At 49.0% G+C, this 26,780-nt stretch overlaps 1 protein-coding gene across 1 annotated transcript; it reads left to right on the forward strand.

Annotated features, from left to right (window-relative positions):
* The first annotated feature begins 14,655 nt into the window (after positions 1–14,655).
* On the forward strand, positions 14,656–26,407 carry LOC142910654 (lysosomal thioesterase PPT2-like). Its single transcript, XM_076060013.1, has 8 exons — positions 14,656–15,021; positions 16,581–16,728; positions 17,471–17,569; positions 19,675–19,779; positions 20,359–20,442; positions 20,923–21,007; positions 21,604–21,661; positions 25,358–26,407. The coding sequence occupies exons 1-8, from the start codon at positions 14,695–14,697 to the stop codon at positions 25,499–25,501; spliced, it is 1,050 nt and encodes a 349-aa protein (XP_075916128.1). The 5' UTR covers positions 14,656–14,694; the 3' UTR covers positions 25,502–26,407.
* Positions 26,408–26,780: the final 373 nt, after the last annotated feature.

A 26,780-nucleotide genomic window follows, 5' to 3' on the forward strand; every position in this document is an offset into this window, starting at 1 on the left:
ATGTAAATAAAGCAAAAAACTCACGTCGTTTTGATCGCAACACAAGTGGTCTTTATTTAATGTAATTGTATAATCTGTTATTGTTATTTTCTATCTACGTAACTTTACCGAAAGAAACAAGAATACGTGTGTCAATGTCTATCGGTCAAAGACGCTCAGCGGAGAGAGGCGCAAACTCCAAATATACAGCAGGCGTCAGGGTCGGGATCGAACCCACGACTTCCTGTATACCAGGTGAGGTAGTTAACATCTCACCACGGAGAGAGACACGCAAACTCCTGTTAGCCTCGGCTATGTTCGTTGATCCTCAATTAATTACTTGGTGGAGTGAGGAAGCATTCATGCCAAGCAGATGAAGGTGGCCAGGCATGCATGATTCTAGACACACCACCGCCTGTTTACCCAGTGACAGTGTACAGTTTGCAGTAACGCCTATTAACTCTCTTGAACACGGAGGTTATATCATAACAGTAGTTTACTTTTGTTTTCCTCTGGAACTCTTTGTAAGAATGGAAACATGAAGTTAACACAGCACACACATTCAGCTGAAGTCGGAACTGTTCATCCCAGCATTTAAGGACATCTGAGCCTGGATTCACACCTCTAAGTTGCGATTGAACATTAATTTATGCATTTCTGCCTAACACAAATAGTATTGTTTTCAACACCCTCTGCTAGGTCAGCTGATTTTAGCTCTCATAAATATTCCTTTTGTAGCCAGACAGCCGAAATTGTGTGCTCGGAGTTTTGGGTTAACATTCATCTTGAAGATACGAGGGCTTCCAGGCATGTTTATAACCATTTGCCCTCTCATTGTGTGCCATGACAGCCCGTGTGAGGAATTTGGGAAACTTTTTTACTACATCATGAATATATGAATAAGTATAGACGTGTAAGTCACATGTGACTATATATGCATTCCTCTGTGCCTCGATACTGACGTGTAGATGGTGTGGATATTTTTTTCTGTCTGCAGCTGATGCTGGTCTGATGGAGCAAAGGCAGTCAGCACAGCAGCTCGGTACGACAAGTCAACAATGCGACCAGCGTGCATACAGCACGGATCGGACTGGAAATTTGACACAGTACCAGAGAACTCACACAGGAGAGAAACCCTTCAAGTGCACTGTGTGTGGGAAGGCATTTGCTTGGCCATCTGTTCTTCAGACCCACCAGAGAACACACACAGGAGAGAAACCCTTCAAGTGCACTGTGTGTGGGATCGCGTTTGCACAGTCCCCACATCTTCTAGTACACCAGAGAACACACACGGGAGAGAAACCCTTCAAGTGCAGTGCGTGTGGGAAGGCATTTGCACAGTCATCTCCTCTTGTAGCACACCAGAGAACACACACAGGAGAAAAACCCTTCAAGTGCAGTGTGTGTGGGAAGGAGTTTGCACATTCATCTGCTCTGGTAACACACCAGAGAACACACACGGGAGAGAAACCCTTCAAGTGCAGTGTGTGTGGGAAGGCGTTTGCACAGTCATATGCTCTGGCAACACACCAGAGAACACACACGGGAGAGAAACCCTTCAAGTGCACTCTGTGCGGGAAGCCGTTTGCACTTTCATCACATCTTCAAGTACACCAGAGAACACACACGGGAGAGAAACCCTTCAGGTGCACTCCATGCGGGATAACGTTTGCGCAGCAACCACATCTTCAAGTACACCAGAGAACACAGAAGCATCAGAAGGTCCACAAGGAGTGGAGTCTGAAATCGGCTTGTGAAAGTCAAAGTGCCACAATAAGCCCATCCCTCATGAAACACGAACCGGAAGAAAATCCCAGCTTGGACACTTAAAGGTATCGAGGTGAAATATGAAGAAGTGATGGTGAAGAGCGAAGAAGTGAAGGTTAAATGTGAAGATGAAGATTCAACTCCAAAATCGGACCTTCACATCGATGGAGGCAACGTGAAGCAGGAGGAGAATTCTGACTGTGAGGCAGAGCGAGGCAACTCCCAGCAGTTTGTGGAAGTGGAGGTGTGGGTGGACTTCCTCCGAGACAATCCAAAGTCAAATGGAGACCCGGTAGATGTGTAAGCCAGAGACGATGTCGCTACAATAGATGCACCTTTGTCACAGGCCTTTAATGAAAAGAATGCGAAGTTGAACACTCAGTTCCTAGGTTCAACCTGCAGAGTAAGAGCGAGCGGCCGGTCTTTGTGGACCTGTGGATTGGGGAGATCTCTGACCAGGAGTGAGAGCCAAGAAGCCCCCAAGCATTCACTATGTTATAATAATTGCATTTACTCGGTGCTTGCTTAATCGCCTCGGCAACTCGGAGTTTCGTATCTCGTCTGAAACACTCGAAGAGCATCCACAAATAGCAGCTGCCCCTGTGTGGCACAGGGTGGTGGCCCTGCACCGGCCTGCATTTATTATTTTTTCCGCCTGAGGACGACCGCTTGTGTTACGATCGAAACGTCGTGATCTATTATTATTTTGTCTACCTACGTGACTTTACTGAAAGAACCAAAGAGAATGTGAACAAGAAGCTGTCAGTAGAGGGCAATGATTGATGTTTCATCTCAGTTTTGTAATTTGTCGCTAATGTTTAGAATTCGCCAGCATGCAATGGCCTACTCGTTTTGAATGACACTACAATAGTATGTTTTACATCCACTGTTAAGCAGACTGTGCGTATTTTTTAAATAGCTTCTTGTTAATACGATGTAACCTGATGCAGAATATTTCACTGCAGTAATTCATTTTTGTTAATATGCCTGTCAATAATTAAAAATGAATACTTGTCTGATTGTGCGTGTACATGTAACATTTTGTCTATGAGGGTCAAACATTGATTAAGTGTTCAAATCTAGATTGATTAAGTGATGTTAGGACAAAGTGCGTGTGTGTGTTTTGGAAGTAACCTGTACAGATAACTTGGGTGAGACCCGTTCTTCTTGTGATACAGGTCAAAGGGTAATTTTGTGTTTCACGAAGCGTCGGCCTCTGCAGCAACTCATCGTCTTTGAAATAGGGAGCACGCTCGGATCATTAATCAGTTACAAGGCATACCGCTTAAAAGTTACACGTATAGGAGGAGGTACATTCCCTACAACACGAATTGTAGTTTTGTCTTACGTGTTGACGTAGATTTTGTCTAGCTAGGACATGAAATGCTCCTTGCTGATTCACGTCTGGATGTTCACGACCAAGGGTTGAAGCAAGCCTGACCGCCAGCGGCGCCCCTCATAACCATTTGCGGCCTTGGGCCAGGAAAGTCACGAAAGAAATTGCACGCGAACAACGCCTCCACGCAAGCTCCCGATGCTCCGTCTTGAAGTGTGAAAATGAAACAGCTTTTAATTGTATTATGTCTTGAATTGTATAATTGTATTTCTTCATTAAAAGCTTATTCATTGAAAACGATATTTGGCGTGAATTTTCTCTCGTCGTTAAGTTAGACGATGGCCTTGCCGGGGGTTCGGTTCGATGCGGACTTTCACCTGGTAGGGGATTGCGGGATCGAGATAAGGCGACACGGAGCTGCTGGCCGTCTGCAGATCGATTCCAACGTAATCGAGCGTCTGTCCCTGCGCCTCCGTCGTTGGTACAGGGGGTGCGTGTCTCCGTTGTGGAGTTTCTGGGTAATGTTTGTAATTGCCACAATTTTGACCGTGACACCAACATGCAATGACCTGTGCGTTGTGAATGACACAACGTTATGTTTTACATCTGCCGTTTAGCAGACTGCGCATATTGTGGTGAATTACTGGGGTAGCCAGGTGTGCCTGTCGGATTTGAACCTCGGCAACGGATAGAGAATGCGCTACCATATTCCTGGTTCTCTCGGTAAAGTCACGTAGATAGAAAAATAAAAGATAAAATAATAAATTAAAATTTCCATAATAAAATAATAACAAATAAAAATAATTAATTGAAAATAAATTGATGAAAAGATGCCATGGGTCGACTGAGATGACTGGCCTATGCACCACCTGTGCCCCCCACTACACACAGTGTACACACACACAGTGTACACACACAGTGTACACACACACAGTGTGCACACAGTGTACACACACACATTGTACACACACAGTGTACACACACACAGAGTACACACACAGTGTACACACACAGTGTGCACAGTGTACACACACACACAGTGTACACACACACAGTGTACACACACACACAGAGTACACACACACAAACATAGTGTACACACACAGTGTACACAGTGTACACACACACACAGTGTACACACAGTGTACACACACACACACAGTGTACACACACAGTGTACGCACACATTGTGTACACACACATTGTACACACACAGTGTACACACACAGTGTACACACACACAGTGTACACACAGTGTACACACAGTGTATATACAATAATGTCCACGTTGTTGTTGTAGCTGAGCCCACGCACCCAAGGGAGGGAGCAATGAAGATTAATCTAAATCAACTTAAACTCCAATCCCGCTCTGTGACGTCACCACTCAGCATTACTTCATCGGAGTGAAACGCCAGGGGGAGGTGTACCTCGCTAGTGACGTCATGTCACCAAGGTATTCCACCGCGCTCTTGATCGTGACGTCACCTCTGCTTGGGTCACTGCCGATTGAGTTCCAGTGCCATTCCTTATTTGGGCAAAGCTACGCCCAGTGACGGCAACTCATTAACATAATGTGTTCGTTAAAGCCGTCGCGAGTTTATTGCGATGAGTTCATTGCTCACGACATATGGGACGAGTTACATTAACATAATTTATTTATTCTGTAATTTATTTAGTTACGGAGCCGCTCATTGTGGGAGGAGCGTGTCTCGTACCCCGGATGTGACGTCACGTCACCTGCTGCTGCGTGACGTCACGAGGTAACAGGAAGCTATCGCTTCCTGCACTGAAATCCGAGGTGAGAAATTCTCATTGCGATTGTTGTTGTTGTGGTGGTGGTGGTTGTGGTGGTTGTTGTTGTTTACCAAGGTAGAGCCTCGCTCTCTCTCGTAGGGATGTCAGTTGAGTAGCAACGAGCATGGGAATCGATGTCCAGGTTGGAACTTTACAACGCGGGGCCTAGCCACGCGGGGCCTTGCCTCCTGCCCTCGCCTGATTGCATTCACTTTAATTATCTCGCTTAAGTTTGATTTGTCTTCACCCGGCTCGCCACTTTGTAACTTTGTTTTATTGTAAATATTCACGCAGTTTTTATTTTCTTTTGTTAGCAGGCCAAGCCCGCTTGAGCTGCTATACCGCTCTTGTTATCAGAAGCGACCTGCCCACAACAACACAAGGTGAGGCTTTGTCAACGTGTGTGAATGTTTTGACTTAAAACTTTGGTGACTGCAGGAATTAATATTCCTGGTTCTTTCGGTAAAGTCACGTAGATAGAAAATAAAATAAGGATAAAATTAAATGAAAAATTGAAAATAAAGCAAAAAACCCACGAGGTTTCGATCGCAACACAAGTGGTCTTTATCTTATTAAATTTAATCTGTTATTTTTATTTTCTATCTACGTGACTTTACTGAAAGAACCAACAATACGTGTGTCAATGTATCTATCGGTCAAAGACGCTAAGCGCGTGCCGCTGTTGACTCTGAATGTGTGGAGGGGAACACCTTCACCACGGGGAGAGAGAGACAGAGACACGGATAGCCTCCGCTATGTTGATTGATCCTCGATTCATTACTTGGTGGAGTGAGGAAGAATTAATGCTGAGCAGATGAAGGTGGCCAGGCATGGTGCTGGTCACACCACAACCTGTTTACTCATGCCAGTGTGTGACAGTGTCAAGTTCGTGTTTGCAGTAAAGTCTATTAACTCTGTTGAACACGGAGGTTATATCAAAACAATAGTTTATTTTTGTTTTCCTCTGGAACTCTTACTAAGAATGGAAACAGGAGGTGAACACAGCACACACATGCAGCTGAATTCGGAACTGTTCATCCCAGCATTCAAGGACATCTGAGCCTGGATTCACACCTCTAAGTTGCGATTGAACATTAATTCATGCATTTCTGCAAAACACAAATAGTATTGTTTTCAACACCCTTTGCTATGTCAGCTGAATTTAGCTTTCAGAAATATTCCTTTTGTAGTCAGACAGCCAAATTTGTGTGCTTAGAGTTTTGGGTTAACATTCATCTTGATGATATGAAGGCTTCCAGGCATATTAATGACATTTTCCCTCTCATTGTGTGCCCTAACAGCCCGTGGAGAGAAACCCTTCAGGTGCACTCTCTACGTGAAGGCGTTAGCACGTTCATCAAATCTGATGAATTTGAGAAACTTTTCATTACATCATGAATATATTAATAAGTATAGACGTGTAAGTCACGTGTGCATTCCTCTGTGCCTGACGTGTAGATGGTGTGGATATTCTTTTTTTCTGTCTGCAGCTGACGCTTCCTCTGCAGAATTGGTCTGATGGAGCAAAGGCACTCAGCGCAGCTCGGTACGACAAGTCAACAATGCGACCAGCGTGCATACAGCACGGACTGGACTGGAAATCTGACACGGCACCAGAGAAGTCACACAGGAGAGAAACCCTTCAAATGTACTGTGTGTGGGAAGGCATTTTCATGGTCATCTGCTCTTAAAAAACACCAGAGAACACACACAGGAGAGAAACCCTTCAAGTGTACTCTGTGCGGCAAGGCATTTTCAGATTCGTCTAATCTTAAAACACACCAGAGAACACACACGGGAGAGAAACCCTTCATGTGCAGTGTGTGTGGGAAGGCATTTTCAGATTCATCTGCTCTTATAAAACACCAGCGAACTCACACAGGAGAGAAACCCTTCAAATGTACTGTATGTAACAAGGCATTTGCATGGCCATCAGTTCTTGAGACCCACCAGAGAACACACACAGGAGAGAAACCCTTCAGGTGCAGTGTTTGTGGGAAGGCATTTTCACGGTCATCTTCTCTTAAAAAACACCAGAGAACACACACGGGAGAGAAACCCTTCAAGTGCAGTGTGTGTGGGAAGACATTTTCAGATTCATATAATCTTGTAACACACGAGAGAACACACACGGGAGAGAAACCCTTCAGGTGCACTCTGTGCGAGAAGGCGTTTGCACAGTCACCACATCTTAATATACACCAGAGAACACACACGGGAGAGAAACCCTTCAAGTGCAGTGTGTGCGTGAAGGCGTTTGCACATTCATCTACTCTTGTAATACACCAGAGAACACATACAGGAGAGAAACCCTTCAAGTGTACTCTGTGCGGGAAGCCGTTTGCAGATTCATCAACTCTTCGAAGACACCAGAGAACACAAAAGCATCAGAAGATCCACAAGGAGCGGCGTCGGAGTCTGAAATCAGCTTGTGAAAGTCAAAGTGCCGCAATAATCCCATCCCTCATGAAACAAGAACCAGACGAAAATCTCAGCTTGGACACTTTTAAAGGTATAAAGGTGAAATATGAAGAGGTGATGGTGAAATGTGAAGAAGTGATGAGCGAAGAAGTGAAGGTAAAAAGTGAAGATGAAGATTCAACTCCAAAATGAGACCTTTACATCGTAAAGCAGGAGGAGAATTCTGACTGTGAATCAGAGTGAGGCAACTCCCAGCAGTTTGTGGAAGTGGAGGTGTGGGTGGACTTGCTCCTAGACAATACAAAGTCAAGTGGAGACCCGGTAGATGTGTAAGCCAGAGACGATGTCGCTACAATAGATGCACCTTTGTCACAGGCCTTTAATGACAAGAACGTGAAGTTGGACACTCAATTCCTAGGTTCAACCTGCAGAGTAAGAGCGGCCAGCCTTTGTGGGCCCGTGGGTTGGGTAGACCTCTAACCAGGAGCAAGAGCGAATAAGCTCCCAAACATTCACTATGTAATAATAATTGCTTTTACACGGTGCTTGCCGAATCGCCTCAGCAACTCGGAGTTTTGTATCTCATCTCAAACGCTCGAAGAGCATCCCCAAGTAGCAGCTGCCCCTGTGTGGTACAAGGTGGTGGCCCTGCACCGGCCTGCATGTGGACAAGAGCCTGTCATCTTCTTTGGTTCTTTCGGTAAAGTCACGTAGAATGATAATAAAGTAATAAAATAACACAAAAAATTCTCACGACGTTTCGGCCACAACACAAGTGGCCTTCAGGTGAAAGGAACAAACCTGTCGGGACGACAGACCTACAATGAACGCTGCTAAGATTCTACGTGACTTTACCGAAAGAACCAAAGAAGATGAATCCTTGCAGTCACGAAAGCTTTAAATCGAAAAAAAGAGCCTGTCAGTAGGGGGCGATGATTGATGTATCATCTCAGTTGTGTAGTTTGTAGGTAATGTTTAGAATTTGCTACATTTTCACTCAGATGCCAGCATGCAATGGCCTACTCGTTTGAATGACACAATAGTATGTTTTACATACACTGTGAAGCAGACTGCAACTTTTTTTAAAAGCTTCTTGTTAATACGATGTAACGTGATGCAGTATATTTCACTGCAGTAATCGAATTTTGTTAATATGCCTGTCAAGAATTTAGAATGTATACTTGTCTGGTTTTGTGCATACTTGTAACATTTGATCTGTAAGGGTCAAACATTGAACAAGTGATGTTAGGACAAAGTGTGTGTGTGTGTGTGTTTGAAAGTAACCTGTACAGAGAACTCAGGTGAGACCCGTCGTTCTTGTGATACAGGTCAAACGGTGTTTTTGTGTTCCACGAAGCATCTGGAGCAACTCATTGTCTTTGAAATAGGGAGCACGCTCGGATCATTCATCAGTTACAAGGCATACCACTTGAAAGTTACACGTATAGGAGGAGGTACATTCTCTACAACACGAATTGTAGTTTTGTCTTACGTGTTGACGTAGATTTTGTCTAACTAGGACTAGAAATGCTCCTTGCTGATTCACGTCTGGATGTTCGTAACCATCGGTTGAAGCAAACCCCACTGCTGTTGTTGAGACGCTGTGCACCAATAATGGTCCATCACATTGACGGCCTTCAGGCCAGGGAAGTCACAACATTTGCACACGAAGGACGCATTCACGCAAGTACCCCATGCTCCGTTTTGAAGTTTTAAAATGAAACATCTTTGAATTGTGTTGTGTTTTGAATTAGATTATTTTATTTCTTCATTAAAAGCTTGTATCAATTTACATATGGAAGACTTCATTAAAAAGGACATTTCGTGTGAATTTTCTGTCAAGTAGATGGCCTTGCCGGGGGTTCGGTTCGATGCGGACTTTCAACTGTTTGGGATAGCAGGATCGAGATAAGGCGACACGGAGCTGGCCGTGCGAGAAGACCGCCGTCTGCAGATCGATTCCAACGTAATCGAACGTCTGTCCCTGCGCCTCCGTCGTCCATGCAGGGGGTGCGTAGGTTTGCAGCGCCCCCTGCATGAAAACAACGGAAAGTGCAGCGTTCATCACAGATAGATAAAGTTGTGCGCTTATATTTAAAATGTTATTCTTTTATAAGGTGATGTTGAAATCGGAAAGTGTTTAGCCAGTTGATGATTTCAATCAGATTGATTCATTTATTATTTATTATGCACCACATATCTGAGCTTTTGTGGTCCTGTTGAGCTAAAGTTGGAAAGAGTCCGTGACTATAACTTCGCTCAATATTGTAAACGTGTTTCTATTATTTAGTTATTGTTTAATACAAAGTACTTCAGATAAATGTTTCAAGATGTACTTGAATGGCACGTTCGTTCTTCCGGCGTTTAATGGCTTGGACGTCGTGGCAAATGGCTTCCATCGATGTGGAAGTCAATGGTGGATGATGATTTGACATTTCGGTGTTGATTTGGAGTAGATTGTTTAACTGTTGCATACCAGGTGGTGAAATGCTTTGCCAAGCACCTGAACTGTTTGACCTAGTGAATTCATGAGGAGTTCGATACGAGTTTGAGCATTAATATTCTTGCGGAACGACAAAGGTCGCATATAAATTTTGATTTAAAGCTTTCGTGACTGCAGTAATTCATATTCTTAGTTTTTTCGGTAAAGTCACGTTGAAGAGAAACAACAAAATAATAAAATATATATAAAACAATAAAAAATTCTCACGACATTTCGACCATAACTCAAACGGTCATCTTCAGGTGTGTTGGTTTGCATAAATTTATTTTTAAACAGCGCATTTTTTTTTTATATATATAAAAAACGTTAGCGTCACGCACAGCGATTTGGCAGTTTACCCAGGACTAGTCCATCTATATTTTGAAAAGAGGAGGGGGGAGACGATTTTTTTTATAATGTATGCTGTCTGAAAGCCACTATAAGCGTGAACAATCAATTAAGAACTGAAATGGTTTATCAAATCTTTCCAATGATTGCTAAGATAGAATCCATCTTCTCGGTTGAAATTGTCTCTGTGCTTGTATATGTGGATAGCCTCATGAACGAATCTCTCATGGAAGCCAGATGGCTTACAAAGAACCTCTGTCTTGGAAAAGTCAATGGCATGTGAGCCTACTGAATTAGAACAATGATCTGCTACGGCCGAGGTGTTGGTCCTACCGTGTTTAAGGTCTGCTTTGTGTTCACGAATGCGGTCCGAGACATGGCGTTTGGTTTCTCCAATGTAACTACTACCACAGAGGCAACTTAGTTTGTAGACCAATTCTTCGACCACATCAATTCCATACACCCAGCCATCAGATTTACCATGGAAGTCGAAATAGATGGCAAGATACCTTTTTTGGATGTCCTAATTAAAAAGAGACCTGATGGTCTCTTTGTTAACAACACGCTTGCGTAATGGATTAATATTCTGCTGGGGTTTTTTTTTGTCCTCCCTCCTTTACCAGCCCAGCCAACTCACTCTTTCTCTCTTCCCTTATGTGGCAACTTCTAATTTATACAATTATACTTCCAAATGTGCATATCTTGTCTCCCGCTTTTTTTTCATGTGTTCCAAATAAAGACCAATTACAGTTGGAAAAAAGGAGCGAATGAAGGAGGTGGTGAGGGAATGATGAGCAGAATGAAGAGTCTTGTGATGAGTAGTGGTGGTAGTGTGAGTAGTGGTGGTGGTAGTGTGAGTAGTGGTGGTGGTAGTGTGAGTAGCAGTGGTAGTGTGAGTAGTAGTAGTGTGAGTAGTAGTATTAGTAGTGTGAGTAATAGTAGTATTAGTAGTGTGAGTAGCAGTGGTAGTGTGAGTAGTAGTGGTGGTAGTGTGAGTAGTGGTGGTGGTAGTGTGATTAGTAGTGGTGGTGGTAGTGTGAGTAGTGGTGGTGGTAGTGTGACTAGTGGTAGTGTGAGTAGTAGTAGTGTGAGTAGTAGTAGTATTAGTAGTGTGAGTAGTGGTAGTGTGATTAGTAGTGGTGGTGGTGGTAGTGTGAGTAGTTGTGGTAGTGTGAGTAGCAGTGGTGGTGGTAGTGTGAGTAGTGGTGGTGGTGTGAGTAGTGGTGGTGATAGTGTGATGAGTAGTAGTGGTGGTAGTGTGATTAGTGGTGGTGGTAGTGTGATTAGTGGTGGTGGTGGTGGTGGTAGTGTGAGTAGTGGTGGTGGTAGTGTGATTAGTAGTAGTGGTGGTGGTAGTGTGATTAGTAGTGGTGGTGGTAGTGTGAGTAGTGGTGGTAGTGTGATTAGTAGTAGTGGTGGTGGTTGTGTGAGTAGTGGTGGTGGTAGTAGTGGTGGTAGTAGTGGTAGTACTAGTGGTAGTAGTGGTAGTAGTAGTGGTAGTAGTAGTGGTATTAGTGGTGGTAGTCGTGGTGGTAGTAGTGGTGGTAGTAGTGTGAGTAGTGGTGTGAGGCGGCCTGTGGTGATAGTCCACGGACTGAGAGATGGACCTGGCAACTACCAGACCCTGGCACGGAGGGTGAGGGAGGTGAGTGGTGGTGGTGAGTGTGGCGAGTGTGGGGTGAGGGTGGTGAGTGTGTGGTCAGTGAGTGGTGTGTGTGCTGTGTGTGGTCTGTGTGGTGAGTGTGTGCTGGGTTTATGGATCTCTGTGTGATGAGTCTATGGGTCTCTGTGTGATGAGTCTGTGGGTCTCTGTGTGGTGAGTCTGTGGGTCTCTGTGTGATGAGTCTATGAGTCTCTGTGTGGTGAGTCTATGGGTCTCTGTGTGGTGAGTCTATGGGTCTCTGTGTGGTGAATCTATGAGTCTCTGTGTGGTGAGTCTATGGGTCTCTGTGATGAGTCTGTGGGTCTCTGTGATGAGTCTGTGGGTCTCTGTGATGAGTCTGTGGGTCTCTATGTGGTGAGTTTATGGGTCTCTGTGATGAGTCTATGTGTCTTCGTGTGACGATTCTATGGGTCTCTGTGTGATTATTCTATGGATCTTTGTGTGATGAATCTATGGCCACTCAAGCTAATTAACACTGGGACTCACCCCTTACCAAGATGGCCTCTACAAACTCATAGTTCATAGTTCATTTATTTGGTATAGCCCTGTCCCTGTAAGCCATTCGGCTCTTGAATCGGGTGCAACCGCAACAAACAAAAAACATGAACAAGAAAACATCTTAAAGTGATTTTGTGACTGTGCAAACAGAAAATACAGGAAAAAAAATCAAAATATTCCTGAAATAGCACCGTACACCAACGCTGTGTGCAAAAATCCCAGTGGGATGCAAGTCAAACAACAACAACCACAAGACAACTAAGATTAAGGCCATCAGTCTTACTCCGTACTACAATAAACAAAAACATGGTCAAAACAAAAACACTTTTCGAAATCACCAAAATAAAAGCCATAAATGCAATGTAACAGTGATCATAGGGACTGTGACCGAATTTTTAACAATAAACTACATAAATAAATTATAACACCAAAATCTAGGGCCATAATTTAGGCCACTGAATAGCAGTGGCAGCTAGGGTTGTACAACTCCTCTAGAGCAGTTTTGAGTGAAGATCTCATAGGTAGTGATTCAAGTTGCAGTTTATTGGCAATAGCATTCCAGACCCTGAGGGCATCAATAGCAAAAGCTCTTCCTCCAGTTTTTGTACGGCAATAGGGAATGTGAAGCTGGTAAATGAGCGAAGACCTGAGGTCAAATTTGTTCTTTGAAACAGAGAGGAGATCCAGTAGGTAGTCTGCGGAATTTTTTGTAAGTACATCGTGAATAAATAAGATCTGGTGCACAAGCCGTCGAACATTAAGAGATGTTAAGTTTGACCCAATGTAGAGATCACAGTGGTGAGTCCTATATGGGCAGTTCAATGCAAATCTTAAGGCCGAGTGATAGATGGAATCAAGCTTCTTCAGTACAGTACTTGGGGCTGATTTATACACGATGTCACAGTAGTCAAGTAGAGGCAGTATGGTAGCTTTTATCAATTCCAAACGGAACATTCGGGGGAAGCAGTGCTTGTGTCGATACAGAAAACCAATTTTTATTTTTGTCTTTTTACCAATATAGTCAATGTGATCTTCAAAACTAAGTTTTGAATCCAGGATGACCCCAAGATACTTATAGATCTTGACTTGCACATTAACATTGGGACTCACGCCTTACCAAGATGGTCTCTACAAGCTAATTAACATTGGGAATCACCCCTTACCAAGATGGCATCTACAAAGCTATTAACATTGGGACTCACCCCTTACTAAGATGGCCTCTCCAAGCTAATTAACATTGTGATTCACCAGGATGGCCTCTACAAGCTAATTAACATTGGGAATCACCCCTTACCAAGATTGCCTCTACAAACTCATTAACATTGGGACTCACCCCTTACTAAGATGGCCTCTCCAGGCTAATTAACATTGTGATTCACCAGGATGGCCTCTACAAGCTAATTAACATTGGGAATCACCCCTTACCAAGATGGCCTCTACAAACTAATTAACATTGGGACTCACCCCTTACCAAGATGGACTCTCCAAGCTAATTAACATTGTGATTCACCAGGATGGCCTCTGCAAGGTAATTAACATTGGGACTCACTCCTTACCAAGATGGCTTCGTGACGTTAAACAGCCAGCAGCGGCACCTCCCCTACTACCTAGAATGACGTCACGGCCGTCCACACATTGAGTCGGGATTAACGACGTCACGACTCTCCGAGCATTGACGCCTCCCCTACTAAACATGACGTCATGATCCGTATCAATAAACATTGAGACTCCCTCTACTAAAGATGACGTCATGACGCCCGTAAATAAACATTGACCCCAACCCTTCCGAGCGCGGATTAATGACGTCATACAATTACTATCGACAACCCCACCCTCCGGCTCGAGTGTTAATGACGTCATACAATGAACATCGACAGCCCTGCTCGAGTGTTAATGACGTCATACAATTCCTATCGTTACCCCCCTCCGGCTCGAGTGTTAATGACGTCATACAATGAACATCAACAGCCCTGCTCGAGTGTTAATGACGTCATACAATTCCTATCGTTACCCCCCTCCGGCTCGAGTGTTAATGACGTCATACAATGAACATCAACAGCCCTGCTCGAGTGTTAATGACGTCATACAATTACTATCGATACCCCCCTCCGGCTCGAGTGTTAATGACGTCATACAATGACCATCGACAGCCCCGCCCCACCTGGAGTCGACTTCCGCGGTTTGTTTTTTTGACAGCGGCCGCCTCGCTCCGCCTGGATAATTTATCTTTCATTCTTAGCGAGTCGACGGGGGAACGAAAGCAGGAGGGAAGGAGGGAGAGGGGAAGGAGGGAGGGAACGAAAGAAGGAGGAACGAGGGAAGGAGGGGGGACGAGGGAACGAAGGAGGGAGGGAGGGGGAAGGAGGGAGGGGGAAGGAAACAAGGAGGAACGAGGCAAGGAATGAAATGGAGAGAACGTCAGGGGCCAGAGTGGTGGTGGTGGCTGCGTTGTTGTTGTTGTTGCTTCCGTTCGTTCCTTGGCTCGCAGCGGTGGCGAGGGAAGGAGGAGGAGCGAATGAAGGTGGTGAGGGAATGATGAGTAGAATGAAGAGTCTTGTGATGAGTAGTGGTGGTAGTGGTGGTAGTAGTGGTGGTACTAGTGGTAGTAGTGGTGGTACTAGTAGTAGTGGTGGTAGTAGTGTGAGTAGTGGTGTGAGGCGGTCTGTGGTGATAGTCCACGGACTGAGAGATGGACCTGGCAACTACCAGACCCTGGCACGGAGGGTGAGGGAGGTGAGTGGTGGTGGTGAGTGTGGTGAGTGTGGGGTGAGGGTGGTGAGTGTGTGGTGAGTGGTGTGTGCTGTGTGTGGTGTGTGTGGTGACTGTGGTGAGTGAGTGAGTGGTGTGTGTGCTGGGTTTATGGGTCTCTGTGATGAGTCTATGGGTCTCTGTGTGATGAGTCTATGGGTCTCTGTGATGAGTCAATGGGTCTCTTTGATGAGTCTGTGGGTCTCTGTGTGATGAGTCTATGGGTCTCTGTGATGAGTCTATGGGTCTCTGTGTGGTGAGTCTATGGGTCTCTGTGTGATGAGTCTATGGGTCTCTGTGTGATGAGTCTATGGGTCTCTTTGTGGTGAGTCTATGGGTCTCTGTGTGATGAGTCTATGGGTCTCTTTGTGGTGAGTCTATGGGTCTCTGTGTGGTGAGGCTATGGGTCTCTGTGTGGTGAGTCTATGGGTCTCTGTGTTGTGAGTCTATGGGTCTCTGTGTGATGAGTCAATGGGTCTCTGTGTGATGAGTCTATGGGTCTCTTTGTGGTGAGTCTATGGGTCTCTGTGTGGTGAGTCTATGGGTCTCTGTGTGGTGAGTCTATGGGTCTCTGTGTGTGGTGAGTCTATGGGTCTCTGTGTGATGAGTCTGTGGGTCTCTGTGTGGTGAGTCTATGGGTCTCTGTGTGGTGAGTCTATGGGTCTCTGTGTGATGAGTCTATGGGTCTCTGTGTGGTGACTCTGTGGGTCTCTGTGTGATGAGTCTATGGGTCTCTGTGTGGTGAGTCTATGGGTCTCTGTGTGTGGTGAGTCTATGGGTCTCTGTGTAATGAGTCTGTGGGTCTCTGTGTGATGAGTCTGTGGCTCTCCGTGTGATGAGTCTATGGGTCTCTGTGTGATGAGTCTATGGGTCTCTGTGTGGTGAGTCTATGGGTGTCTGTGTGGTGAGTCTATGGGTCTCTGTGTGACGAGTCTGTGGGTCTCTGTGTGATGAGTCCATGGGTCTCTGTGTGGTGAGTCTGTGGGTCTCTGTGTGGTGAGTCTATGGGTGTCTGTGTGAGTGAGTCTGTGGGTGTCTGTGTGACGAGTCTGTGGGTCTCTGTGTGATGAGTCTATGGGTCTCTGTGTGATGAGTCTATGAGTCTCTGTGTGATGAGTCTATGGGTCTCTGTGTGATGAGTCTATGGGTCTCTGTGTGATGAGTCTATGGGTCTCTGTGTGTTGAGTCCATGGGTCTCTGTGTGGTGAGTCTGTGGGTCTCTGTGTGTTGAGTCCATGGGTCTTTGTGTGGTGAGTATGTGGGTCTCTGTGTGGTGAGTCTGTGGGTCTCTGTGTGGTGAGTCTATGGGTCTGTATGTGATGAGTCTATGGGTCTCTATGGGTCTCATCATGATGATGATACTACTGATGATGATACTACTGATGATGATGATGATACTACTGATGATGATACTACTGATGATGATGCTACTACTACTGATGATACTGATGATACTACTGATAATGATGATGATACTTCTGATGATGATGATACTACTGATGATGATGCTACTGCTACTAATGCTGCTGCTGCTGCTAGTGCAGGCCCTGCCTGGGACCCCAGTCGTGGTGCTTGGCGCCTTCAGCGATGACGTCAGCATCATGGCTCTCTGGAGGCAGCTCAGGTCTTTCTGGAGGGAGATGGAGCGAGTCAACTCCAGCCACGGACTCACCATCATCTGTGTATCGCAAGGTGGTGGTGGTGATGGTGATGGCAGTGGTGGTGGTGGTGATGGTGGTGATGGCAGTGGTGGTGGTGGTGATGGTGGTGGTGGGGGTGGTGATGGTGGTGATGGTGGTGGTGGGGGTGGTGGTGGTGATGGTGGTGGTGATGGTGGTGATGGTGGTGATGGGGGTGGTGGTAGTGATGGTGGTGGGGGTGGTGGTGGGGGTGGTGATGGTGTTGGTGGTGATGGTGGTGTTGGTGGTGATGGTGGTGGTGGTAGCAGTGGTGGTGGTGATGGTGGTGATGGTGATGGTGATGTCGGTGGTGATGGTGATGGTGGTGGTGATGGCAGTGGTGATGGTGGTGGGGGTGGTGGTGGTGATGGCAGTGGTGGTGGTGGTGATGGTGGTGGCAGGGGTGGTGTGGTGGTGATGGGGTGGTGGTGATGGTGGTGATGGTGATGGTGGTGATGATGTCGGTGGTGATGGTGGTGGGGGTGGCGGTGGTGGGGTGGTGGTGATGGTGGTGGTGGTGTCGGTGGTGATGTTGGTGATGGTGATGTCGGTGGTGATGGTGGTGGTGGTGGTGGTGATGGTGGTGGTGTTGGTGGTGGTGGAGATGGTGGTGGTGTTGGGGGTGATGGGGGTGGTGTTGATGGTGGTGTTGGTAGTGGGGGTGGTGGTGATGGTGGTGGTGGGGTGGTGATGGTGGGGGGGTGATGGTGATGTTGATGGTGATGTTGACGGTGATGTTGATGGTGTTGATGTAGGGGCGATGGTGTGTCGAGCTATCCTCTCCATGGTTCACCATCACAGAGTTCACACCTTCATCTCCCTGGGAGGTCCACTGATGGGAGTCTATGGAGGAGGTGCGGACACACAGACACACACACACAGACACACACACATACAGACACACACACACAGACACACACACAGACACACACACACATACAGACACACACATACATATACATACAGACACACACATATACAGACATACACACACACAGACACACACACATACAGACACAAACACATACATACATACAGACACTCACAGACACACACAAAGACACACACACAGACACACACACAGACACACACAGACACACACAAAGACACACACACAGAGACACAGACACACACATAGAAACACAGACACTCACATAGAGACACAGACACATAGCCACACACAGAGACACTCGCACATAGATACACAGACACACACACAGATAAACAGACAGACACACATACACTCGCACAGACACTCACACACACACAGATACAGACAAACACAGACACACAGACTCAGAGACACAGATTCACACACAGATACAGACAAACATACACAGCACTCACACATACACAGAGACACAGACAGACAGATTCACACACAGATACCCCGAGATATACTCATACAGAGAATTTGTGTCTCACCGTGTATCTGTGTCTCCCCGTGTCTCACCGTGTCTCCCTATGTCTTCCCGTGTCTCAACGTGTCTCCCCCTATCTCCGTGTGTCTCCCCGTGTCTCCACGCCTCTCCCCGTGTCTCCCTGAGTCTCACCGTGTCTCCCCGCGTTTTTCCGTGTCTCCCCATGTCTCCCTGTGTCTCCGTGTGTGTCTCACCCTTTCTCCCCGTGTCTCCCTGTCTTCCTGTGTCTCCCTGTGTCTCCGTGTGTGTCTCACCCTGTCTCCCCGTGTCTCCCCGTGTCTCCGTGTGTGTCTCACCCTGTCTCCCCGTGTCTCCCCGTGTGTCTCCGTGTGTGTCTCACCCTGTCTCCCCGTGTCTCCCTGTGTCTCCGTGTGTATCTCACCCCGTCTCCCCATGTCTCCCTGTGTCTCCGTGTGTGTCTCACCCTGTCTCCCCGTGTCTCCCTGTGTCTCCGTGTGTGTCTCACCCTGTCTCCCCGTGTCTCCCCGTGTGTCTCCGTGTGTGTCTCACCCCATCTCCCCGTGTCTCCCCGTGTCTCCGTGTGTGTCTCACACCGTCTCCCCGTGTCTCCCTGTGTCTCCGTGTGTCTCACCCCGTCTCCCCGTGTCTCCCTGTGTCTCCGTGTGTGTCTCACCCTGTCTCCCCGTGTCTCCCTGTCTCCGTGTGTGTCTCACCCTGTTTGCCCGTGTCTCCCTGTGTCTCCGTGTGTGTCTCACCCTGTCTCCCCGTGTCTCCCTGTGTCTCCGTGTGTGTCTCACCCTGTCTCCCCGTGTCTCCCTGTGTCTCCGTGTGTGTCTCACCCCGTCTCCCCGTGTCTCCCTGTGTCTCCGTGTGTGTCTCACCCTGTCTCCCCGTGTCTCCCTGTGTCTCCGTGTGTGTCTCACCCTGTCTCCCCGTGTGTCTCCGTGTGTGTCTCACCCTGTCTCCCCGTGTCTCCCCGTGTCTCACCCTGTCTCCCCGTGTCTCCCCGTGTCTCCGTGTGTGTCTCACCCCGTCTCCCCGTGTCTCCCTGTGTCTCCGTGTGTCTCACCCTGTCTCCCTGTGTTTTCGTGTGTCTCACCCTGTCTCACCCTGTCTCCCTGTGTCTCCGTGTGTGTCTCACCCCGTCTCCCCGTGTCTCCCTGTCTCCGTGTATGTCTCCCTGTGTCTCCCCGTGTCTCCCTGTGTGTCTCCGTGTGTGTCTCACCCTGTCTTCCCGTGTCTCCGTGTGTCTCCGTGTGTGTCTCACCCTGTCTCCCCGTGTCTCCCCGTGTGTCTCCGTGTGTGTCTCACCCTGTCTCCCCGTGTCTCCCTGTGTCTCCGTGTGTGTCTCACCCTGTCTCCCCGTGTCTCCCCGTGTGTCTCACCGTGTGTGTCTCACCCTGTCTCCCTGTGTCTCCGTGTGTGTCTCACCCCGTCTCCCCGTGTCTCCCTGTCTCTGTGTGTGTCTCACCCTGTCTCCCCGTGTCTCCGTGTGTGTCTCACCCTGTCTCCCCGTGTCTCCCTGTGTCTCCGTGTGTGTCTCACCCTGTCTCCCCGTGTCTCCCCGTGTGTCTCAGAGCCTCTGTGGGTTCAGAGCGCCTTCCCCTGGTTGCTGTCCGTGATCTCCGCCCTCTGCTACTGGCGTCTGGGACAGGAGGTGTCCGTTTGTAACTACTGGCACGGTACGCGTGGGGGGAGACTTGTGGGGGGGAGACTCGTGGGGGGGAGACGCGTGGGGGGAGACACCGGGGAGAGATGGGGAGACATGGGGAGACGCGTGGGGGGAGACACGGAGATACGGGGGAGACATGGGGAGACGCGTGGGGGGAGACACGGGGGAGAGATGGGGAGACATGGGGAGATGCGTGGGGGGAGACATGGGGGAGACGCTTGCAGACGCATTGGGGGAGACGCGTGGGGGGGAGATGCATGGGGGGAGACACCGTGAGGTGAGGGGGGAAGAGACACGGGGGAGATTCTGGGAGATGCGAGGAGACACGGGGGAGACACGGGGGAGACACGGGGGAGATGCTGGCAGATGCGTGGCGGGAGATGTGTTGGGGGGAGACGCAGGGGAGACGCGGGGAGATATGGGGAGACATGGGGGAGACACGGGGGAGACGCAGGGGAGACACGAGGGAGACACGGGGGAGACACAGGGGAGACGCGGGGAGATATGAGGAGACACGGGGAGACACGGGGAGATGTGGGGACACAGACCCAGTGATCCATGCTCATGTCTCTCTCCTCTCCCACCCCAGACCCAACCCAGCAGCAGCGTTACCTGCAGAAGAACCTGTTCCTGCCCATCATCAATAACGAGACGCCTCACCGCATGGCTCACGGTGATGGGCACACACACAGACGCCATCTTGCTTAGGGGACGGGCTGCCATCTTGGTCAGGGGATGGGCTGCCATCTTGCTCAGGGGACGGGCTGCCATCTTGCTCAGGGGATGGGCTGCCATTTTGCTCAGGGGACAGGCGGCCATTTTGCTCAGGGGACACGTGGCCATCTTGCATCGTGCTCAGGGGACGGGCTGCCATCTTTATAAGGGGCGGGTTGCCATCGTACTCGTCAGGATCGGGAGATCGAACCCACGACCTCTCGTGTACCAGGTGATGTAGTCAACATCTCCTAGCCACTGTGATGATGATGAGACAGAGATGCAGACTTGGTCTTGGATCGAACTCACATACCAGGCGAGGTAGTCAACATTTCACCACAAAGAGAGCGAGAGACGCAGACTCGGGGTCCGGGATCGAACCCACGAACCTCCCGCGTACCAGGCGAGGCAGTCAACATCCTCCCTCCTCCCTCTGCAGTGTTCAAGGGAAACTTTGTGCAGCTGAGGCGTCTCGTGCTGGTGGGAGGCTCGGGGGACGGGGAGCTGAGACCGTGGCAGACGAGGTGAGGTCCCTCTATGGGCTTTGTCCGCTGCTGGATTGAAGGCGCACCCGGTGCGGTGCCGGTACGGTGCCGGTGCGGTGCTGGTGCGGTGCCGGTGACAGTGCGGTGACAGTGCGGTTCGGTTGCTGATGTGGTAGTGGCGGTGGTGGTGGGTTCATTGTTAAAACGGTATGAATAGGCTGAAGATGATGGTTATGATGACGGTGGTGCTGATGATTCTGATGACGGTGGTGCTGATGATATTGATGATGATGTTGATGGTGGTGCTGATGATGATGGTGGTGGTGCTGATGATGCTGGTGGTGGTGCTGATGATGGTGGTGGTGCTGATGATGATGGTGGTGCTGATGATGGTGGTGCTGATGATGATGTTGATTATGATGATGTTGCTGCTGATGATTCTGATGACGGTGGTGCTGATGATATTGATGATGATGTTGATGGTGGTGCTGATGGTGGTGGTACTGATGATGATGGTGGTGCTGATGATGATGTTGATTATGATGATGTTGCTGCTGATGTAGATGATGATGTTGATGATGCTGGTGATGGTCCTGATTATGTTGATTATGATGTTGGTGATGTTGCTGTTGCAGTTTATTTGGATTCTTTGACAGCAACGCTTCTACAGTTATCGACATGGTCAATCAGCCTGTAAGAGACTCACACACACACTTACATACACAACAACAACCGCCATTCGCCATTACATACACACACACTCATACACTCATACACACACACTTACACAACAACAACAACCGCCATTTGCCACTAAGTGGCAGTGACGTCTCTACGACACTTATGCCAGGCTATGTGCACCTTGAGGCCACGTGAAGTGTCGAACGCCTGCTGGCAGGAGGTCACGGGGCAGACCCAGTTGCCACGGGTCGACTGACTGAGATGACTGGCTGATGCACCACCTGTGCCCCCTACTGTGCCAACTTGCTGTGCTTTTGCCACCCGGCGCTCCGCTCGTTGTTGTGAGCGTCGCTCCTCTCCCCTACGTTGTTGTTGGAGGGCGACTGCCTCCAACTGCCCAGTAGCGTCCTTCACGAGCCTCCTCCACAGAGGCCGATCTTCACACCGCTGGTACCAGTCATTGGCAAGTCCACTCAGCTCCACGTCCTCATGTACCACATCACTCCATCTCCTCTCTAGTCCGTCCCGCGCCCGTTTAGCCCCCTTTATCCGGCCGAACAAAAGCTGTTTCGGCATGCGGTGGCTGGGCATGCGGGCTACATGACCCAACCAACGCAGCCTTGCCTGCCAGAGGAGCTCACCGATGGGACCTTGCCCAGCTCTTTCAAGGATTTGTGAGCTCCTCACACAATCCAGCCTGGTTAAACCCAGGATGGATCGTAGGCAGGCCAGCTTAAATGTTTCTAACCGGTGAAGATGTTCCATTAGGGGGTTCCACGTTTCGCAAGCGTAGAGAAGGGAGGGAATGACTCTGGCCGAGAAGACCTGAAGCTTCGTGCGGAGCGACAGACCAAGTAGCTTCTACACAGCGTTACGCAACCGATGAAAAGATAATGCCGCTCGACTGATTCGGAGTGAGACCTCTGCTGTTAAACCTTAAAGAGGGGGACCACCAGGGCATCCTTCCAGTCCTGTGGAACCCGTCCAGTGGTCCAGACTGTTGTTATGATGTCATGTAGGGCAGTCTTTGCACAAACGCCACCCTCCCTCAGCATTTCGCTTGGGAGATCATCTCTGCCCAGTGCCTTTCCTGGTCTTAGACTCTGGATCGCCTTCAGTACTTCCTGAACAGATGGCACCTCAGACAGCCACTCACAGGGGGTGACTTCTTCCGATATTTGAGGCACCGCAGCCTTGGCTGGGTCATGCCCACTTTGTCCCATGGTATTATCCTGGCTGAGGGATGTCCCCTCCCCCAGGACCTCACAGCAATGCTCATGAAATCTGCAAACCTATTCCTGGGGGTCGGAGATTGGATCACTGTTCTTTCCTCTGATGGTAATAGTTGTGGCTCTGCAGGTTACTTTTTGATGGAATTAAAGAGCGATTTGTGATCGCGGGCCACTGAGGCAGACTCATCTCCTCAGCAACCCGCGACCACCACCCGTCCTTGCAGCGCCTCATGGCTCTCCGAACCTCTGAGCAAAGGCTGCGGTAAGCCTCCTCATTCTCCCGACGTGGGATGCTGTAGCCGATGAGAGTGGGCCTGTCGCTTTTTCTCAGCCAGCTTGAACACCTCCTCTGTCAGCCAGGGTCTCTGGGGAGGTCTGGACCGTGTACCCAAAGCAGCCATTGCAGCCTCATGAGTCACAGTTCTAAACCTCGCCCATTTACCCTCGACATCAGGAGGAGTGGGAAACGATGCCAACCCCAGCCTCAAGCGATGATGAAATTCTTGCTTGCAACTTTCAACAACTAGCTGAGACCATGCCACTAAGGGTTTGAATGGGGTCCTGGGTGAACCCCCACCACTAGAGTGGAAGAATGGCAGGCACATCTTACAGATGACAAGTCGATGGTCAGTGGGCAGATCAGCTCCACGGTAGGTCCTGGTGTAAAGGACATGGGCCCGCATCTGCTGTTCCGTCACGATGTAGTCCAGCAGATGTTCTTGCTTGGACCCGGCATGCATCCATGATGTTGTGTGAATGCGCCGATGCCGGAACAGCGTGTTGGTAATTACAAGACCATGAGCTGCACCAAAAAACTAGCAGCCTCCTGCCGTTATTGAGCTGATCTGGCCCATGCCTTCCAATCACTCCAGACCAGGTGCCAGCATCATGACCAACTCGGTCATTTAAGTTTCCCAACAAGATGACTCTATCCCGAGGGGCCACTTTAGCTAGCACCTGTGACAGGAGGTCATAGAAGGCATCTGACTCATCGGCCTTGCCTGCATCCCTCCACGGATGTTCGTCTTCAGTGGGGGCATAAGTAACCACGACCAACTCTGGTTGATGGGAAGGCGAGCCCAAAGTAGCCTGGGGATTACAGGTTCCCACACCTCACCGCCACGCTCCCACGCCCCCTTCATTCTTTTATTCAGAAGAAGAGCCACAACCTGTTGTTTGGCAGTCTCCTGCCCCGAGTAGAGGACTGTCCACCCTTCATGGTGGCATGAGCCAGAGCTGGTCCACCGGACCTCCTGAATACCACAGAGATCCAGACGGTACCGGTCCAGCTCCCAACAGAGGAGTGGCAGCCTCTCATTTGCAGTGAGCGTTCGAACATTCCATGTGGCCACACGTAGTGGCTTTTTGTTGTTTCTAGAGGAGCCCTGAGGGTAAATATTCAATCTCCTGGCTCCGCCAAATGGGGTTTGGCCAGGAGATGTCATAGACGCTTGTCCACCCGGGGCCTCCGGCACAAGCTTATTAATAAATAAATAAACACATAAATAAATCCCCCGTGGTTTAACGGTAATTAATTGAAGGTGGAGGGGTTACCAGCCCCTCGCACCCGTCCAGAGCCCCCATTTGGCCGCTGTGGTGGTCACAAATGCCATGAGGGGAGGAGCCAATCGGAATTGGCAGCGTTGCCCGTCCGGCACCACGAGGAGGTAAGGGGTTGATTTGCCAGACATACACACACACTTACACACTCATACACTCACTCACACACTCGCAGACCCACTCACACACTCACTAACTCTGTATCTTTGTGTATCTTTATCTGTGTGTATGTGTCTGTATATATAATATATCTGTGTGTCGCTGTATATGTGTGTCTGTGTGTGTATGTGTGTACCTGTGTGGGGAGCGATAGTGTAGCGGTTAGCGCTACGCTGCGCTATGAACCTGGCGACCCGGGTTCGATTCTCGCTCACAACCAACACCAGTGTCGATTATCTGAACCGGTCCTGGGCTTCCCCTAGATCGACTCAGCCTGAAATGAGTACCTGGTGCGGTGTGTAAACATTGCCACTAGGGAGACAAAGGCGGTCGGGCGTGGTGCTGGCCACCCACCCCGTGTACCGTTTCGGCCTTCATAGGTGCTCGCTAACAGCACTTGCCCCTACAGTCTGTTAAGGCTATATGGGGGATCTTTGTCTTTTATCTTTGTGTGTACGTGTGTGTATGTATGTGTGTATGTATCTGTATTTATAATATATCTGTTTGTATCTGTGTGTCTGTATGTGTCTTTGTATCTGTGTGTCCGTGTCTACGCATCTGCATATAATGTATCTTGCGTGTATGTGTGTATCTGTATATAATGTGTGTATCTGTGTGTGTCTCCATGTGTTGTGTGTGTCCGTGTGTACGCATCTGCGTATAATGTATCTTGTGTGCATATCTCCCAAGCGCCACTTGCCGCTGGTGGCCTGCTTACACTACCTGGGGTACCTTTACCTGTGCCCCCCTCTTCCAGGTCTACGTCCAGGATCTGTTTGGCCTGCGGACGCTGGACAGGAGGGGAGGTCTGGTCACCTGCTCCGTGCCAGGGGTGGTGCACAAGGCGTGGGTCCATAGCGAAACGGCCTTCGTGCGATGTATACAGCCTCACCTCACGTAGACAGAGACCCGGGGAGAGAGACACGGGCAAGCAGACGCGGGGAGAGGTAGACACGGGGAGAGGGAGACACGGGGAGAGAGAGAGACACGAGGAGAGAGAGACAAGGAGATATGGGGAGACACGGGGAGAGAGACACGGGGACAGAGACACAGAGACATGGGGAGAGAGACACGGGGAGACACAGCGAGAGAGAGACACAGAGAGAGAGAGAGACACGGGGAGGAAGACAGGGGTAGTATGTGTCTGTGTGTCTGTCTGCATGCCTGTCTGTGTGTGTCTGTGTGTCTGTCTGTGTGTCTGAGTGTCTGTGTGTGTCTGTGTGTCTGTCTCTGTGTGTGTCTGTGTGTATGTGTGTGTAGAGATAGGGGTAGGAGTAGAGCGTTCATTTTGCTTCAGATGTCTCAATGGGGTTGCTGTAAATTCCCCCCCTGGGTAGAATCCACGTCAGTTACTGTCACGTCACGGCCATTTTCATAACGTTACAGGAACGCACGCACACACATACACACCCACACACACGCACCACGCACACACACACGCACCACACACACACCACACACCCACACCCCTCACACACCCACACGCACCACACACCACACACACGCACCACACACACACCACACACACGCACCACACACACCCACACACACGCACCACACACCCACACACACACGCACCACACACACACACACGTACCACACACACGCACACACATACACACCCACACACCCCACACACACGCACCACACATACACACCCACACCCCTCACACACCCACACACACGCACCACACACACCCACACGCACCACACATACACACGCACCACACACACACACCACACATACCTAACCAGTCCGTGTGGCCGCGTGTAAGAGCCTGTCCTGCAATAAAGTTAACTATAAATACTTGCCGGTCCGTTTCATTTTTATCTAAAACGCTGCCCAGGTCACCAACGACTGCACAAAAACAAAACATTTGGGTCCACGTTAAGAATGACCTGCGTCACCGTCATGTAATCAATATTACTGGCCGCAGAGCGGGGGCTGAACAGTGCTGCCCTTGCCTCTTTGGACCAGAGGTCACTGCAAGGGATGTGTCAGAAGTAGCTCTGTGGTATCCAATTCCGTGGGCCAGCCAACGTGAAAACGAAAGGTTGCACTGCTTTGCGAGAGATTGGAATACTTAAAGTCTCAAGATACCGATCGAGATAAAATGACATTTCATCTAAAGCTGTGCTAGTTTTGAAAAAAAGAAAAAGATTTGCCAAACACAAATGAG

This window comes from Petromyzon marinus, unplaced genomic scaffold, assembly GCF_048934315.1.
Source record: "Petromyzon marinus isolate PM22_M1 ecotype Great Lakes invasive population unplaced genomic scaffold, UKy_Petmar_22M1.pri1.0 PM_G_Scaffold_15, whole genome shotgun sequence".
NCBI lineage: Eukaryota > Metazoa > Chordata > Hyperoartia > Petromyzontiformes > Petromyzontidae > Petromyzon > Petromyzon marinus.

Excerpts from the sequence above, each read along its gene's own strand:
- LOC142910654 (XM_076060013.1), top strand. The coding sequence starts at position 14,695 with ATGGAGAGAACGTCAGGGGCCAGAGTGGTGGTGGTGGCTGCGTTGTTG. Across the intron at positions 15,022-16,580 it reads TGGCACGGAGGGTGAGGGAG|GCCCTGCCTGGGACCCCAGT; the intron begins GTGAGTGGTGGT and ends CTGCTAGTGCAG. Across the intron at positions 21,662-25,357 it reads TCGACATGGTCAATCAGCCT|GTCTACGTCCAGGATCTGTT; the intron begins GTAAGAGACTCA and ends CCCCTCTTCCAG.